Genomic DNA, 18,594 nt, shown 5'->3' with positions numbered 1-18,594 from the left:
CTAGCCCTTGAGGCTTATATTAAAAAAAAGACAAATACCCCACATACGGTATTTTGTACAAAAAATGTACACTCATTCTAAGTGTGATAACTAAGTCATTTATGAATATTCTTTTAGTTTCCACCACTCAAATTGTTCACTGGCTTCACACCGATCCAAACGTATGTACGTTTACATTTAGTTTTATTCATTTTTGATTGCCCCTTTGGACAATAAAAGTAACATTGTGCAATGAGTACAATGAGCGATGATGTGTATATACACTTTTACAAAAAATACCAATCAGGGCAACTCATTGCCTAAAAATAAAAAAGGACGCTGATTTTTGCAGGTCTTAAGAATCACCAAAACCCGTTGAGCTTGACACACACACTGGCAAAAAAATATTCTACATGTAAACGTTTATTATGCCATTTTCAAAGAAATTTTGCTTCCAATATGCCAGTACCCCAACGTGCCAGTACCCCAATGTGCAAGTACCCCAACGTGCAAGGACCCCAACGTGGCCCGGGCTGCGAGGGCCCTTTATAGCTGCTCGCAGCTCTAGTTATTATTATTATTATTATTATTATTATTCTTCTTCTTTATTCTCCGCAAACAATCGCGATTTTGGGTACCTAAATATTCACGAAAACTCACCGAACTTTGCACACTCCTCAGGTCCGGCGAAAAATTTGATATTATGAAGTCGTTATAACAACGCGACTCTATAGCGCCCCCTAGCATAGAAAAATAAAAACCAAGCCCGGCACGTTTGAGCTAGAGAAACGAAAATTGGCAGGCACGTGTAGCACCCCGAGACGCACAAAAAAGTCTATTGGGACCATGTAGCTAAAATGTACAGGAAGTGAGCTATGAATTTTTTAATGTCCAATTTTGGCCTATTTTGGCACATTCACTGTGGTCATGCTTTTTCCCCCTTTGCAAACATTTTTCATCCAATTGACTTCAAACTTGGCATTTATCATCTCAAGACCTGAGAGAACAACTGGGCAAAACATCTTGCCTTTTTGAAATACTATATGACGGGGGCGGGGCATCAAATATTGCCTTTAAAATTTCATTTGTCCAGAAAGAGCAAATGCTTAATAACTCCCATGTTCAAGCTCCAAAAAATCTCAAACTTCTCAGGCAACGTAATAGTCACGGCCTGAAAACATCTATATGATAAAATTCAGTTATACATATAGCGCCACCTAGTGGTTACAATAAATGTCATACTTTACGTTTTTAGCTACTGTGCTGAGCTTGTTGAAGGGATCCATTTGAAAATTGGTCAGAAAAGCCTTAAGATGTTGATCATGCCCCACACCGAATATTGTAACTTTTCGCCAAAGGGCGTGGCCGCTACGGTGACGCAAAATCTGAAGATTTTTCGTGAAAATAAAAGCTGCATTAACTTGACCGAGATGATCCTATCTTCTCAAAATTTCACACATTTGATGAGAGTCCAGCCCTAAAGACATCTACTGACTTATATTTCATCTAACTGATAGCGCCACCTAGTGGCTATTTATTTTCTTACGAATTTTCTTCTACGTTTTTCTCCAAACACGTTAACTGGACCTACCTCATATTTGCTCAGATGAGGGTTTCGGCCTTCATGATGTCACAACACGAAGTTTGTGAGTTTTCGCGAATTGCTGTGGGTGTGGCTAAGCGCTGTTCGCCAAGAAAACAACGCCAGTTTTGAGGGTCTAAACATGCACAGAAACTCATGAAACTTGGCACACACATCTGGCCTGGTAAAATGAGCAATATTTTATTGTTGATTGTGCTATTTTTACAAAAATGACTCAATAGCGCCCCCGAGAAGTTTTTAACGAAGCAGCCCCGGTTGTACGTTTAAGCAAGAACGACGAATATTTTTAGGTGTATGAGGGAGCCCAAGACCTACAAAAAAGTATCTTGGACGCATATGCTAAAATGAACAGGAAGTTGGCTATGAATTTTTGAATGTCCCATTTTTGACTATTTTTGCACATTCACAGGGGGCAGACTTTTGCCCACTTCTCCTACACGTTTCATCTGACTGAGTTAAGACTTGACCTGGACCATGTCAAGACCTGAGCCAACGACAGGGGGAAAAATCTTGACCTTTCGAAATACTATATGATGAAGGCGGGGCATCAAAATTTGTGTTTCGCACTGAAAAAGGATATGCTTAATAACTCCCCGGTACATGCTCCAAAAAATCCCAAACTTGACATGTATGTTTATCGTCAAGGCCTGAAGCTATCTCTATGACAACATTCAGTTATATATGCAGCGCCACCTAGCCCTTGAGGCATAAAAAAAAAATACCCCACATACGGTATTTTGTACAAAAAATGTAAACTCATTCTAAGTGTGATAACTAAGTCATTTATGAATATTCTTTTAGTTTCCACCACTCAAAATGTTCACTGGCATCAGACTTATCCAAACATATATATATTTTTATTTATTTTTGATAGCCTCTGTGGACATTAAAAGCAATATCGTGAATGAAGGATATGCTTAATAACTCCACGGTACATGCTCCCAAAAAAATCCCACGCTTGACATGTATGCTTATAATCAAGGCCTGAAAGGTATCTCGATGACAACATTCAGTTATAAATACAGCGCCACCTAGCCCTTGAGGCTTATATAAAAAAAAAAAAAACCCACATACGGTATTTTGTACAAAAAATGTAAACTCATTCTAAGTGTGATGACTAAGTCATTTATGAATATTCCTTTAGTTTCCACCACTCAAATTGTTCACTGGCTTCACACCGATCCAAACGTATGTACGTTTCCATTTTGTTTTATTCATTTTTGATTGCCCCTTTGGAGAATAAAAGTAACATTGTGTAATGAGTACAACGAGCGATGATGTATATATACACTTTTACAAAAAATACCAATCAGGGCAACTCATTGCCTAAAAATAAAAAAGGACGCAGATTTTTGCAGGTCTTAACAATCCCCAAAACCCGTTGAGCTTGATACACACTGGCAAAAAAAATATTCTACATGTAAACGTTTATTATGCCATTTTCAAAGAAATTTTGCTTCCAATATGCCAGTACCCTAACGTGCAAGTACCCTAACGTGCAAGTACCCCAACGTGCAAGGACTCCAACGTGGCCCGGGCTGCGAGGGCCCTTTATAGCTGCTCGCAGCTCTAGTTATTATTCTTCTTCTTCTTCTTCTTTATTCTCCGCAAACAATCGCGATTTTGGGTACCTAAATATTCACGAAAACTCACCAAACTTTGCACACTCCTCAGGTCCGGCGAAAAATTTGATATTATGAAGTCGTTATAACAACGCGACTCTATAGCGCCCCCTAGCGTAGAAAAATAAAAACCAAGCCCGACACGTTTGAGCTAGAGCAACGTAAATAGGCAGGCACGTGTAGCACCCCGAGACGCACAAAAAAGTCTATTGGGACCATGTAGCTAAAATGTACAGGAAGTGAGCTATGAATTTTTTAATGTCCAATTTTGGCCTATTTTGGCACATTCACTGTGGTCATGCTTTTTCCCCCTATGCAAACATTTTTCATCCCATTGACTTCAAACTTGGTATTTATCATCTCAAGACCTAAGAGAACAGCTGGGCAAAAAGTCTTGCCTTTTCGAAATACTATATGACGGGGGCGGGGCATCAAATATTGCCTTTAAAATTTCATTTGTCCAGAAAGAGCAAATGCTGAATAACTCCCATGTACAAGCTCCAAAAAATCTCAAACTTCTCAGGCAACGTAATAGTCACGGCCTGAAAACATCTATATGATAAAATTCAGTTATACATATAGCGCCACCTAGTGGTTACAATAAATGTCATACTTTACGTTTTTAGCTACTGTGCTGAGCTTGTTGAAGGGATCCAGTTGAAAGTTGGTCAGAAAAGCCTTAAGATGTTGATCATGCCCCACACCGAATATTGTAACTTTTCGCCAAAGGGCGTGGCCGCTACGGTGACGCAAAGTCTGAAGATTTTTCGTGAAAATAAAAGCTGCATTAACTTGACCGAGATGATCCTATCTTCTCAAAATTTCACACATTTGATGAGAGTCCAGCCCTAAAGACATCTACTGACTTATATTTCATCTAACTGATAGCGCCACCTAGTGGCAATTTTTTTTCTTACGAATTTTCTTCTACGTTTTTCTCCAAACACGTTAACTGGACCTACCTCATATTTGCTCAGATGAGGGTTTCGGCCTTCATGATGTCACAACACGAAGTTTGTGAGTTTTCGCGAATTGCTGTGGGTGTGGCTAAGCGCTGTTCGCCAAGAAAACAACGCCAGTTTTGAGGGTCTAAACATGCACAGAAACTCATGAAACTTGGCACACACATCTGGCCTGGTAAAATGAGCCATATTTTATTGTTGATTGTGCAATTTTAAAAAAAAATGACTCAATAGCGCCCCCTAGAAGTTTTTAACAAAGCAGCCCCGGTTGTACGTTTAAGCAAGAACGACGAATATTTTTAGGTGTATGAGGGAGCCCAAGTCCTACAAAAAAGTCTCTTGGACCCATATGCTAAAATGAACAGGAAGTGAGCTACGAATTTTTGAATGTCCCATTTTTGACAATTTTTGCACATTCACAGGGGGCAGACTTTTGCCTACTTCTCCTACACGTTTCATCTGACTGAGTTAAGACTTGACCTGGACCATGTCAAGACCTGAGCCAACGACAGGGGGAAAAATCTTGACCTTTCTAAATACTATATGATGAAGGCGGGGCATCAAAATTTGTGTTTCGCACTGAGAAAGGATATGCTTAATAACTCCCAGGTACATGCTCCAAAAAATCCCAAACTTGACATGTATGCTTATAATCAAGGCCCGAAGGTATCTCTATGACAACATTCAGTTATAAATACAGCGCCACCTAGCCCTTGAGGCATGAAAAAAAAATACCCCACATACGGTATTTTGTACAAAAAATGTACACTCATTCTAAGTGTGATAACTAAGTCATTTATGAATATTTTTTTAGTTTCCACCACTCAAAATGTTCACTGGCATCAGACTTATCCAAACATATATATATTTTTATTTATTTTTGATAGCCTCTGTGGACATTAAAAGCAATATCGTGAATGAAGGATATGCATAATAACTCCACGGTACATGCTCCAAAAAAAATCCCACACTTGACATGTATGCTTATAATCAAGGCCTGAAGGTATCTCTACGACAACATTCAGTTATAAATACAGCGCCACCTAGCCCTTGAGGCATAATATATAAAAAAAAAAAACACACATACGGTATTTTGTACAAAAAATGTAAACTCATTCTAAGTGTGATAACTAAGTCATTTATGAATATTCTTTTAGTTTCCACCACTCAAATTGTTAACTGGCTTCACACCGATCCAAACGTATGTACGTTTCCATTTTGTTTTATTCATTTTTGATTGCCCCTTTGGACAATAAAAGTAACATTGTGCAATGAGTACAACGAGCGATGATGTATATATACACTTTTACAAAAAATACCAATCAGGGCAACTCGTTGCCTAAAAATAAATAAGGACGCTGATTTTTGCAGGTCTTAACAATCACCAAAACCCGTTGAGCTTGACACACACTGGCAAAAAAGATATTCTACATGTAAACGTTTATTATGCCATTTTCAAAGAAATTTTGCTTCCAATATGCCAGTACCCCAACGTGCCAGTACCCTAACGTGCAAGTACCCCAACGTGCAAGGACCCCAACGTGGCCTGGGCTGCGAGGGCCCTTTATAGCTGCTCGCAGCTCTAGTTATTATTCTTCTTCTTCTTCTTCTCCGTAAACGATCGCATTTTTGAGTACCTAAACATTCACGAAAACTCACCAAACTTTGCACACTCCTCAGGCCCGGCGAAAAATTTGATATTATGAAGTCGTCATAACAACGCGACTCTATAGCGCCCCCTAGCGTAGAAAAATAAAAACCAAGCCTGGCACGTTTGAGCTAGAGCAACGAAAATTGGCAGGCACGTGTAGCACCCCGAGACGCACAAAAAAGTCTATTGGGACCATGTAGCTAAAATGTACAGGAAATGAGCTATGAATTTTTTTATGTCCAATTTTGGCCTATTTTGGCACATTCACTGTGGTCATGCTTTTTCCCCCTCTGCAAACATTTTTCATCCAATTCACATCAAACTTGGCATTTATCATCTCAAGACCTGAGAGAACAACTGGGCAAAAAGTCTTGCCTTTTCGAAATACTATATGATGGGGGCGGGGCATCAAATATTGTCTTTAAAATTTCATTTGTCCAGAAAGAGCAAATGCTTAATAACTCCCATGTTCAAGCTCCAAAAAATCTCAAACTTCTCAGGCAACGTAATAGTCACGGCCTGAAAACATCTATATGATAAAATTCAGTTATACATATAGCGCCACCTAGTGGTGACAATAAATGTCATACTTTACGTTTTTAGCTACTGCGCTGAGCTCGTTGAAGGGATCCAGTTGAAAGTTGGTCAGAAAAGCCTTAAGATGTTGATGATGCCCAACACCGAATATAGTAACTTTTTGCCAAAGGGCGTGGCCGCTACGGTGCCGCAAAGTCTGAAGATTTTTCGTGACAATAAAAGCTGCATGAACTTGACCGAGATGATCCTATCTTCTCAAAATTTCACACATTTGATGAGAGTCCAGCCCTAAAGACATCTACGAACTTATATTTCATCTTACTGATAGCGCCACCTAGTGGCAATTTTTTTTCTTACGAATTTTCTTGTACATTTTTTCTCCAAACACGTTAACTGGACCAACCTCATATTTGCTCAGATGAGGGTTTCGGCCTTCATGATGTCACAACACGAAGTTTGTGAGTTTTCGCGAATCGCTGTGGGCGTGGCTAAGCACTGTTCGCCAAGAAAACAACGCCAGTTTTGAGGGTCTAAACATGCGCAGAAACTCATGAAACTTGGCACACACATCTGGCCTGGTAAAATGAACAATATTTTATTGTTGATTGTGCTATTTTTACAAAAATGACTCAATAGCGCCCCCTAGAAATTTTTAACGAAGTAGCCCCGATTGTACGTTTAAGCAAGATCTACGAAAATTTTTACGTGTATGAGGGAGCCAAAGACCTACAAAAAAGTCTCTTGGACCCATATGCTAAAATGAACAGGAAGTGAGCTACGAATTTTTGAATGTCCCATTTTTTACGATTTTTGCACATTTTCAGAGGGCATACTTTTGCCCACTTCTCCTACACGTTTTATCCGACTGACTTATGACTTGACCTGGACCATGCCAAGACCTGAGCCAACAACAGACGGAAAAATCTTGACCTTTCGAAATACTATATGATGAGGGCGGGGCATCAAAATTTGTGTTTCGCACTGAAAAAGGATATGCTTAATAACTCCCCGATACATGCTCCAAAAAATCCCAAACTTGACATGTATGTTTATCGTCAAGGCCTGAAGGTATCTCTATGACAACATTCAGTTATATATGCAGCGCCACCTAGCCCTTGAGGCATGAAAAAAAATACCCCACTTACGGTATTTTGTACAAAAAATGTAAACTCATTCTAAGTGTGATAACTAAGTCATTTAGGAATATTCTTTTACCTTCCACCACTCAAAATATTCACTGGCATCAGACCTAACCAAACATACATATTTTTGTTATTTAGTTTTATGTATTTTTGATAGCCTCTATGGACATTAAAAGCAATATCGTGAATGAAGGCTATGCTTAATAACTCCCAGGTACATGCTCCAAAAAATCCCATATTTGAAATGTATATTTAGAGTCAAGGCCTGAAGGTATCTCTATGACAAAATTCAGTTATAAATACAGCGCCACCTAGTCCTTGAGGCATAAAAAAAATGCCTCACTTACGGTATTTTTGCAAAAATTGTAAACTCATTGTAAGTGTGATAACTAAGTCATTTATGAATATTCTTTTACTTTCCACCACTCAATATGTTCACTGGTATCAGACCGATCCAAACATACGTATTTTTTATTTAGTTTTATATCGCCTCTATGGACAATAAAAGCAACATTGTGCAATGAGTACGAGCGATGATGTGTGTATATATACTTTTACGAAAAATACCAATCAGAGCAACTCATTGCCTAAAAATAAAAAAAAGACGCTGATTTTTGCAGATCTTAACAATCACCAAAACCCATTGAGCTTGACACACTCATCACACCTGGCAAAAAAAAAAAAAAAAGTCCACATGTTTATCATGCCATTTTCAAAGAAATTCTGCTTCCAATGTGCCAGTACCCCAATGTGCAAGTTCCCCAACGTGCAAGTACCCCAACGTGGCCCGGGCTGCGAGGGCCCTTTATAGCTGCTCGCAGCTCTAGTTCTTCTTTTTATTTGTTATTATTCTTTTCCGCAAACAACCACATTTTTGAGACACTAAACGTGAACGAAAACTCACCAAACTTTACACGCAGATCAGGCCTGGCGAAAAATTTGATATTTTAAAGTCGCCATACATGATAACAGAAAAATGGCTCTGTAGCGCCACCTACATAGCTTAAACGGATCCCTGTCCCGCTACGATTGTCCTACAGCTATGAAAATTGTGTGGCACCTGTAGCATATCCAGATGAACAAAAACCTCTTTGATCTGTGTACCCTAAAATAGACAGGAAGTGAGATATGAGTATTTAAATGTCCAATTTTGGCCAATTTTTGCACATTTACAGGGGTCATACTTTTGCCCGCTTCTCCTACACGGTTAATCGGATTGACTTCAAACTTGGGATGTACCATCTCAAGACCTCGGACAACACCATGGTAAAAAATCTAAAGTTTTTGACATACTATATGACGGTGGCGGGGCATCAAATTTACAGTTTCAAAATTCTTACTTAACGAAGCATTGCCGGTGGTACGTTTAACCTAGAGCTATGAAAATTGGTACACATATGTAACAGACTATGATCTACAAAAAAGCCTGTTGGTGCCATATGCTAAACCTAACAGGAAGTCCGCCAGAGGCGAGGCATCAAATTTTGTGTTTCAAAATTCTAACTTAATGAAGCATTCCCGGCTGTACATTTCACCTAGTTACCAAAATTTGAAGACATATGTAACAGCCCTCAAGGTACAAAAAACTCTTTTTGAACCATATGCTAAACCGAACAGGAAGTCCGCCATTTTGATTTACTTTGGAACGTGTTGCCATTTTTTGGGCCATTTCATAGGGGTCTTATTTTAACGAACTCCTCCTACAGAGTTTATCCGATCATCTCCAAACTTGGTGTGATTCATCTTAAGATGTTGAAGATGAAAAGTTATTGAAAGCTTTTTATTTCGTCGCACGCTGTTGCCGTGGCATGCACAGTTTGCAAAGGAAAAAATTCCTTCTTAATGAAGCATTCCCAGTTGTACGAAGCAGCTAGAGCTACGAAAATTTGGAGACAAATGTAACAGCCCACGATGTACAAAGAAGTCTCTTGGTGCCATGTGCTAAACCCAACAGGAAGTCCCGTAGGGGCCGGGCATCACATTTTGTGCTAAAAAAAAAAACATCTCCTCTTTAACGAAGCATTCACGGTTGTACGTTTCACCTAGTGCTATGATAATTTGGAGGCATACATAAGAGCCCACGATGTACAAAAAAGTCTCTTGGAACCATATACTAAACCAAACAGGAAGTCTGACATTTTGATTTACTTTGGTATTTGTAGCCACTTTTTGGGGCCTTATATAGGGGTCATATTTTCTGCAAAACTTATCACATCGTCTTCATTCTTTGGCATGTTTCATCTTAAGATATTTTAGATGAAAAGTTATTGAATTTTTTTATTTTGTCACACGCCTTTGCTGTAGATGCATTGTATGCAAAGAATTTTTTTTTTGAGAGTCTAAACATGGGCAAAAACTCACAAAATTTTGCACACAGATCAGATCTCTCACGAACATGAATATTTTATAATTTGTTGTGCAATTTGTAATAAATGGCTCAATAGCGCCGTCTAGATATTTTTATGAAGTATATCCGATTATATGGTTCAGCTAGATGTGTGAATATTGGGAGGCACACCTATCAGCCTAATACCTCCAAAAATTATTCTATAGCCATGTGCCAATCCATTTTGATTTTATTTTCATTGTGCATCATTTTTGGCCTTCCATGAAACTTTGCAAACACAAAGCATGACAAAAACATTTACAATTTAGACGGTTTCCTATGAAACAGTACCCCAACATGCCAGTTCCCCGACATGCAAATACCCCAACGTGGCCCGGGTTGCGAGGGCCCTTTATAGCTGCTCGCAGCTCGAGTTGTATCTGTTTCTGTTTTGCAGCAATTAGCGTTAGAATATAGCGAAGTTTCATCATTATTCACATTCCTGTTGAAAATACTGGCAAAAAGAGCTTTTACCTCTTAAACTCTGATGCCACCTGCTGGCCGTCTTTTGTTATAACTATCATTGTTTGAAGCCAAGTCTTTATGTCAGTATATTAAAGCTTTCTGTATGCTCTTGTGTAAAAAAACAAACAAAAAACATGTTTTAACGTGTTTGGGAGTGAAAGGCAAAGTATGAAATGTTTTTGGATTTGAATGTGAAATACTTATTAAAAACCTTTTCAGTCATAAAATGGTCAAACAAAAACACTATTGTGAATTTTGTTGGGTCAAATTATTACATAGAGCAGCTTTAAATAACTAGACTAAGTGCAATTTCTGGAGAAATTGCATGGGAATGTTGAGAACTGAATGCTAATATAGCTGAATGCTAATGAAGGAAATCGAAATATGAATTATATGAAAATTATAAAGTAATTAACTATTTATTATCCAACGTAAAACTTTGGCCAAACCAAACATGCAAATCAAATATATGACTTCCATACCGGATCAATCGAATCCCGGGTTAACAACGCCCGCCATTGGTGCTGTTGACTGACAGGGTGCTGGTGGAAATTGGGCTACTGTTGGTCGAAGGAGAGGAGGAAGGTGTGTTCGTAGGAAGAAAGAGAAGAGGAACAACACGAGTCTTTGCTACGTTCTTACCAAATCCGAAAAGGCGAACTGGAACCCTTCATTCGTGACCGTTTCACCGCGTAGAGTGTTTTTGGAACGATTGCCAATAATTCGCGCTTTCGTGTGCACCGGAGCAGAGGTGGCGTGTCCCGTGGTGAACAAGGAAGTGGAGCACTTTAGCGAGTCAACAAAAAGTGAGCGCCACCAACTACTTCCACTTCTTTCCTGGGACATGGCACTATTTTCTCCTATTTTGAGGTACGTGATAGCAGTTTCGCTTTTTTTAGTGACAATCTGGTGGCCGGCATTTGTGCTAAAAATAGCTTTGGCATTAATAATAAGCACCGCTGCTAACTTGGAACAGTTCAAAAGCAAGTAAACAGACTTAGCAGCACTTTCTTGATCATCATTCTGTCACGGCTGGCCGTGTTGTTGCACTCGGGGTGACAATAGAGACGACGCTGTGAGTGACGTGGGCCGTACTCGAAGCCGATTGGCTACCGCAAGGTGAAACAAAAATGACAAAATCTTCTCCATGATGAGACCTGCACCTACTGATCGTTCATGTCCAAGTGGAACTCACATGTCTGGATATGCTGAGGATTCCTGGGCAAGGTGGAGACCAGTGTGTCTGACCAGTCTGGACGTGGAGGACGTATACCTGCTGGCTTTGCTGGTGGTTATGCTGATGCTGCTGGGGCTTGGAACCCACTGGCTGTTTCGTACGCTGCGCAAAATGCCTGATCGCCAGAAGAATGCAGAGGAAATGGCTGAGGCCACCCTGAGAGCCATCACTGGCGTGCAAGCCGGCCGAACTAAGGCCTATGATGACACTTCTCTGGTGAAAAACGACATTGCAGCACTCAACCTTGCCATGAACGGAATGAGGAGAGACATGGCCACAAGGTTGCTTGAACTGGAGAAAAAGGTCGCGATGAATCAAAATCGTGATGAATACGGATCTGACTGAAGGAGGTGTCGGACACATGGTCTTCACTATGCCCAGTTATCTAAAGCTGCTGGACTGTGATAATCCACATGGTACTAATCAACAAGTGATCAACGAACTACCGGAAAGAATCTTTTGTCATGATCTATATGCGATCAAATCACTGGTGAAGAGGATCTGATTGACTTTCAAAAATCCATTTGCCTAATCAAAAGTCTCCGAAAGTAATCATCTCGACAACTTGCTACTTGGACTTGATGAACTGAGTAAACTTTCAATAATCCACCTGCTTGAATCAAAAGTCTCCGAATGTAATCAACTGGATATCGAACTTCATGGACTTGATGAACTGAGTGAAATTTTATCATCTCTGTTGATTTTTATTTTTATTGCTTGATCTTTTGCGCCCTAGTTTTGTGTAAATCAAAATAAGGATCGGGAAAACAAAAGGCTGATAATTCAATTTGAAATATAAATATTTAACCTTTAAAAAGACACCAACACAATTAAACAGAATATGTCCACATTGTGAAGTATTTCAGAAACATAAATTTAAGACATGAAATAAACCTACCGTCCAGCCAAAAGAAATATGAAGCCACCTTATGGAACAATAAATCTATCAAACACATTTTAACAACTTAATATATCCAAAAATATTTCCAAAAGTGCCCTAACCTTTTTATTAACAATTTTTGTTTTAACAATTTTTGTTCTTCTTTGCCATCACATTCATTTTTGGTTAATGTATGACATCTTTTTTTGTCTTTTTAATCTGAGACACGATGATGACCACAGAATCACGACTGTTTATATTTTGTTTTTTGGGCTGTCGTTCATTTTGAGTTTGATGACGTAATCGCGGGCACGTCTCAGTTCTCCTATCTGATGCTCATGCTAGTTGTGTACATTGACAGGGAGCCACAAACTGAGAAATGAGATACTTGCAGTGTGCTTTTAGCATAGCTGGTGTGTTGGCTGTGGGACATACCTGTGTCGTTTGAATCCATGCATTGGATCGTCACGGGAGTTATTCTTTTTGGCTCGCGCGCAGTACCAACGCCGGCCCGGGACATACAAGTGCACCGAGAGGACTCGATCGCCATGGGAAATACCGAGATGTACGGCACCGGCTTCTGCTGGTTGCGGTGCGGTTGCGGTGCGTCTTGACTGCGTGCTCCGGACGGGTCAATTTTTTGGTCAATCCACACCGGCTCCGCACAGCTGCGGTCCGGCAGCTCCGTCGCCGCCCACTTCCCAACGTGTCTCGCGGGACCGCGCGCGCGCGATCATGTGGCATTTCACAACGACAAACATACAGAAAGTCTGTGCTCAACAGAGAAGCAGAAAGAGAGGTGGACTTCTTTTGATTTAACCTTTTCTTCTTCTTCTGCTATGAGATTCCATGCAGCATCCTTTTTTTGGTTGTCCTTATAAAAAGGATGTGCCGTGTCATATATTATTTTGTGGTTTTCCACCTCCAATATAAACCTCTCCTCGTCCATGTTCGCTGGTGTCTAAACCGTGAATGAGCACATGGCCCGGCGACGCCCACGTCACGTTTTGCTGAAAAGCTTGCGAAATAGGAGCTGGCGAGTGTTTTATTCTGAAAGGTAACCGGAAATTTATTTTGAAACTGCGTCGGTCTTCCTGTCCCGCTCGATGTGTTTTGTGCTAGCTTGCCATTTGCCGGAGGCCTACCGCTGCGGCGTCCGGCAAAAATAGAAAATAGGTCTATCCTTGCGGAAGGCCTGCGGCACGCCGCAGCTGAGACGCAGTCGACACGAAACGCACCCGCAAGCGGTGTAAACTGCACCATTCGAATGAATGGAATCTAATTGCTTGCGTCGCCGGACCGCACCGCAACCGCATCCGGTGAAAACCCGGGGTAACTGTCTCTCTCCACTGTTGCATGTTGTCACTCGGTGTGCGCGCGCGCGCCGTGTCGCGAGCACGGCGTTGACGGTAGGCGCCCCCCCCCCCCCCCCCCCCCCCCAAAAAAAAAAGGTGCGTAACGTCTTTGCATTATGTTTACAACATCCGGGGAATGAAGCGTCTCTGAACGCTACTTTGCTAGCTCTCTGTAAACACGGCAGTAGCTTGCATAGTGGTGCTACTGAAATGTAAACAAAACAAGTAGAGCACGGTGCAGAACTCTTGCTATTGTTATGAAAACCATAAAGCCTCACTCGCAACCGATTCACAGCAACGCGATATCCGGTCCACAGCTTTACAAGCAATGTATCTAAGGATTCCCGGCGGATTTTGTATCGGTTGACAAGTCTGCTACCGATACAGCCGTTTAGCTCCCCTTGACGACTGATGGTTTGGTCGAATCGTTTTTTTGTCCCACCCCTAGCAATAATCCGACAAAGACACACTTCTCAGGAGGCTTATATAGACAAGGAATAAATCTGGTTGTGGCTTGACATGTGGGTAACAGGACTGATATGGAATTATCTGATTGGCTGTTGACCAGGTAAAGGGATTAAAGATTCTTGACATCACATAACATCACATAGCCTAAAACCAGTTGAAACTAGATGCTAGTTACATCAGTTCAAAACAGACACTTGTTACATCAGTACATAACAGACACTTGACCTCACAGTCATGAATAGAGGTGTGCAAAATTTCCGATTCTTAGATTATTCACGATTCGGCCGTGGAACAATCGAGAACGATTCACAAAAGTCCAAATTCCGATTATATAAATATGCCAAGGGAACCGAAACTAAAAGTGGACCGGAGCGGAAAGTACGCGGAACTGAAACGCAGTAGCGCGCGCGGTCTTCGGGACGCTTAATGGGACGGACCGAGAGTACACATCCACAACTCACGCCTCGACATTCAAAACAACAACAAGCATGGCTGAGCTGACCAACCCACCTCTTCGTCAGATCAGACCTGCTCCGAAAAGGCAAACAACTTCAGGCGGAAGTATCAGCTAGCTGGCTGCAGTGCGTCGGTTAGCGTTCTACAGGGCGCCGCGCAGTGATACGAACGAACGAACAGAAAAGTAGGCTGGCGGTAATGGCGTCTGACTTTATTCAGAAAAGAGTATTGTGGTGGAAATGTATCACGCTTTTGAAAACAAATAGTTTTTTTTAGAAGAAAAACGCTTTATTTCCGAGACCCCAGCCAGCTTGCTGGACTATTTTCCTCTCGTCCAACGTCGAACATGAACGCGTGTCACCGAACGCTGTCAGAAAGAAGTCAGTGCTGTTAAAAAAGCCGAACGATCCCTTTAATGTTTACACGTTCATGTTTTCACAAGTTAAAAAGCAGAAAAGCACTTGAGGTTTTTTTTTTTTGTACCTCTGAGAAACTTTAATGTTTACATGTTCATCTTTACACAACTTAAAAAGCAGGAAAGCACTTTTTTTTTTTTTTTTAGGCATTTGTATTGAAGTAGTAGTTCACATTGTCTTTCATTTATATCTCAGTGCACTTTTGAGTGGATAAAAATAATATATTTTTGCTCAATGCTATGTTTTATTCTGTTGAAGACTGAATATACTTAAAAGCTGTTGTTACAGAATGAGGACTTGAGTATTTTATTTACTGTTTTGAACTGTTAACTTGATACTGAAATAGTAGTTTATTTAGGCCTGAGAGGACTTTTGTACTATTTTTGTAACTAATGTACGAAACATTAAAAGCACCAAAATACATTGTTTTTTTTCTGCTGCCTGGGGGGAAATCAATAATCGTTTTATAATCGAATCGTAGCCTCTGAATCGTAATCGCAATCGAATCGTGAGGTGCCCCAAGATTCCCACCTCTAGTCATGAACCCAACTTAACAGGTCATGAACTCAAACTTAACCCTGGTGTGACCCCAGACATGACAAATAATAATAATAATTCAAACAAAAAACAATAGGGACTTCGCAGCGGTCACTGCTCGGACCCTAATAATTGTGCTTATTTTTTCCATAATCACCCATCCATCCATTTTCTTGACCGCTTATTCCTCACAAGGGTCGCGGGGGTGGCTCGAGCCTATCCCAGCTGGCTCTGTGCAGTAGGTGGGGTACACCATGGACTGGTTGCCAGCCAATTGCAGTCCGTAATCACCCATCCCTATTAACAGGCAAATTTGCAAATGCCGAAAAAAATATATCACTGAGTAATCAATTCAATTCCACCTTAGCCACTGAAAGGTCTCATAGTATGAAAATACACTTTAGTGGGGTTTTCTGTCAATATGCATCCCCGGACTGTCCATAATCCAAGCAGGTATGAAAAAATGTTAGTCCACGACTTCTTTAGCTTTCTCCTCCTTTCTAAAATGTGTGCTTCAAACGGGCAGATTCAACTTCCGTGCCTTGGTTACGTCAATAAGACACAGAAGTGCACTCGACCACCCAACCCCTACCCCCCTCGGGTTAGTGGCACCGCCTCTGGGAAAGGTTTATCACATCCACAGAAATTCGAGAAGCGAGCTGCTCCTTTTATCTTTTTCTCCCTGGTCCCAAATGCTCCGTAGGGAGGGGAAACAATAATCAGGAAAAAGTGGGTGCTTCCTTCTTTCGTCCGAGTTTTGAGAAGACTGGATTTATTTCATTTTTGAAGGACATGTACCCACAGCATTTCTCGAAGGACTCTTTACCACCATATGCCCTGTCTGTCATATCTGGTTGTCTTACGTCTTTAATGGTTGTTGGGGGTTCCTTTTATTTCTTTTTGTTGTGTATGTTTGTAGCTTGTGTGTCTCTTAGGCATTCTCATTCTTTCAATTATTATATCTTCCCCACTTGTAGTAAACCCATTTCTTGAATACAGAAAAGGCAATATAAAATAAAAAAATCAGGCGGTCAGCAAGACAGGTCCGTACAACGGTGGCAACGCCATTTTAGCATTTCTCCTCGTCATTCGTTATTGCTGTCCAGCAGTTGGGGTAGTGCCAAACGCGAAGCAAACAAAAAATACATCAAAATAAAGACAATCGCTTACCCCTTCGGGACAGCGGTGGCCGGCAAGGGCAGGATTGTCATCTAGAAGCATGCATGCATGCTCCCCAACAAAATGTTTACTACATATGAAGGTGAAAGGCTTCACTTCGCTGGCGTTAAACTGCTATTTTGAACGTCCGCACAAGATCCCTGTTCACATTTTTTACTCAAAATGTTTGGCTTCGGGAAACAAATAAAGAATACAGCATTCATATGTGGACTGTTGTATGTCTGGAGTGGTTTCTCCGCATTAGAGATGTGCCATATCATACCTTCTACCATATTACCGGTGTTAGTGCCTAAAGTGGGAGCTACGTTTGTCATGTGGAGGTTATTTGGAAACTATAAGAGGTCAGATATGATAAAGCAGACGGTGGCTGGACAATACTGAAGCTGTCGCATATTGTTTTGCCAAGATACAATCCGCGGTGGCTATTTTGCCGTGACTGTCAACTCGCCACCTAGCTGATGTGACTTTGTGATGGTAACCGGCCGCTAAGTGGTCTCGAAAAGACAGCTTGCACGTTGCGACCGCGCAGTGGCCTAAATGTGCACGTCCATGTTATTCATAACCGCTTGCAAATGTGTACAAGCATTCACGGCAAACCAAAGACATTCACTGCAAAATTACGCTTGCAGGAGAGTTGTCGTTTATGGCAAAATAACCATTGCCTAAACAATCACAAACTAACGCTACAACATGGGCTGTGTAGTAACGTTATGCTACTTTTTCCTAAGGTAAAACATTACACCAAAAATATATCATCCTATGTCAATTTTGACGAATGCATGTCAGACATGTCTTTTACACATTTGAAAACTATTTTAGTATGTTGAAAGGTTAAATAATGAGAACTTTAAACTTTATCCCACCATGCACTGGTCTGCTCATTGTAACTACGCGCCAGCTTCCTGTTCCACAAAAGTTCAATACTCAGGGCCCATATACTTTGTAAAAACATGCCTTACTTGTTGAAGGTGAACTAGACTCACTACATACCTGTTTGTGGGTTGCTTCTCGTACATTTAGGATTTTTCCTCTCAATGGAAATACACCATAGCGATCACGCCCGATGACTCCGAGTCCAGAAACAGCAAGGGATTTTGCTGAATCACCCTCAGTGAGGATAAGAGTGCATTCCGAGGAGTGTTTGCCACCTTGAATATGGGTATAAAAAAACAAAAGCCTATCAATGTACAGTATGCATTGTTGAAATACAATTTACTCTGATTAGTTGACATTGGTAGTGTTGCCAACCAACCATGGCAACAATTTCCATTTTGCAAATGTTGTTATGAACATTCCTGTGGCAAAGCTATTGCAGTAAATTTTGTAACAAAATAAAACAAACTGCATGCTGTTCAATTGCACAACATAATCATTACTCTGTAACCATCATTGCCAAATTGTGGCTTCAAAACGTTCCACCATTACCCCAGTCCCCAGAAATTTACGATCTCAAGACTGAATGACTACAGGCCTGCCACTCTTGACATCTGTGGCCAATAAGTCCCCTGAACGAGTCGTGCTGGAAGATACAAATGAAATCACAGGATCGCGGCTGGACCCCCTCTAGTTTGCCTACCGAACAAACAGGCTGATGGATGTGCCAGTCAACATACAGGAAAATCTCGATAGCACTGGGAACTACGCGAGAATCCTGTTTGTGGATTTAAGTTCAACACCATCATCCCTGACCTCTATCCCTGCAATCTTCGCCAGCTTAGT

At 40.9% G+C, this 18,594-nt stretch overlaps 1 protein-coding gene across 2 annotated transcripts in view; it reads right to left on the bottom strand.

Moving 5' to 3' along the window:
• Positions 1-18,594, bottom strand: part of top2b (DNA topoisomerase II beta) — a 724,731-nt gene that overhangs the window by 473,872 nt on the left and 232,265 nt on the right. For both annotated transcript variants that reach the window (XM_077506321.1, XM_077506322.1), the window contains exon 12: positions 17,866-18,023. In XM_077506321.1, the coding sequence (XP_077362447.1) occupies positions 17,866-18,023 (158 nt within the window). The remainder of the gene's footprint in view (positions 1-17,865; positions 18,024-18,594) is intronic.

Source organism: Festucalex cinctus, chromosome 19 (assembly GCF_051991245.1).
Source record: "Festucalex cinctus isolate MCC-2025b chromosome 19, RoL_Fcin_1.0, whole genome shotgun sequence".
Lineage (NCBI taxonomy): Eukaryota > Metazoa > Chordata > Actinopteri > Syngnathiformes > Syngnathidae > Festucalex > Festucalex cinctus.
The sequence above is the reverse complement of the archived record's forward strand: the minus strand, read 5'-3'. Positions and strand labels throughout refer to the sequence as shown.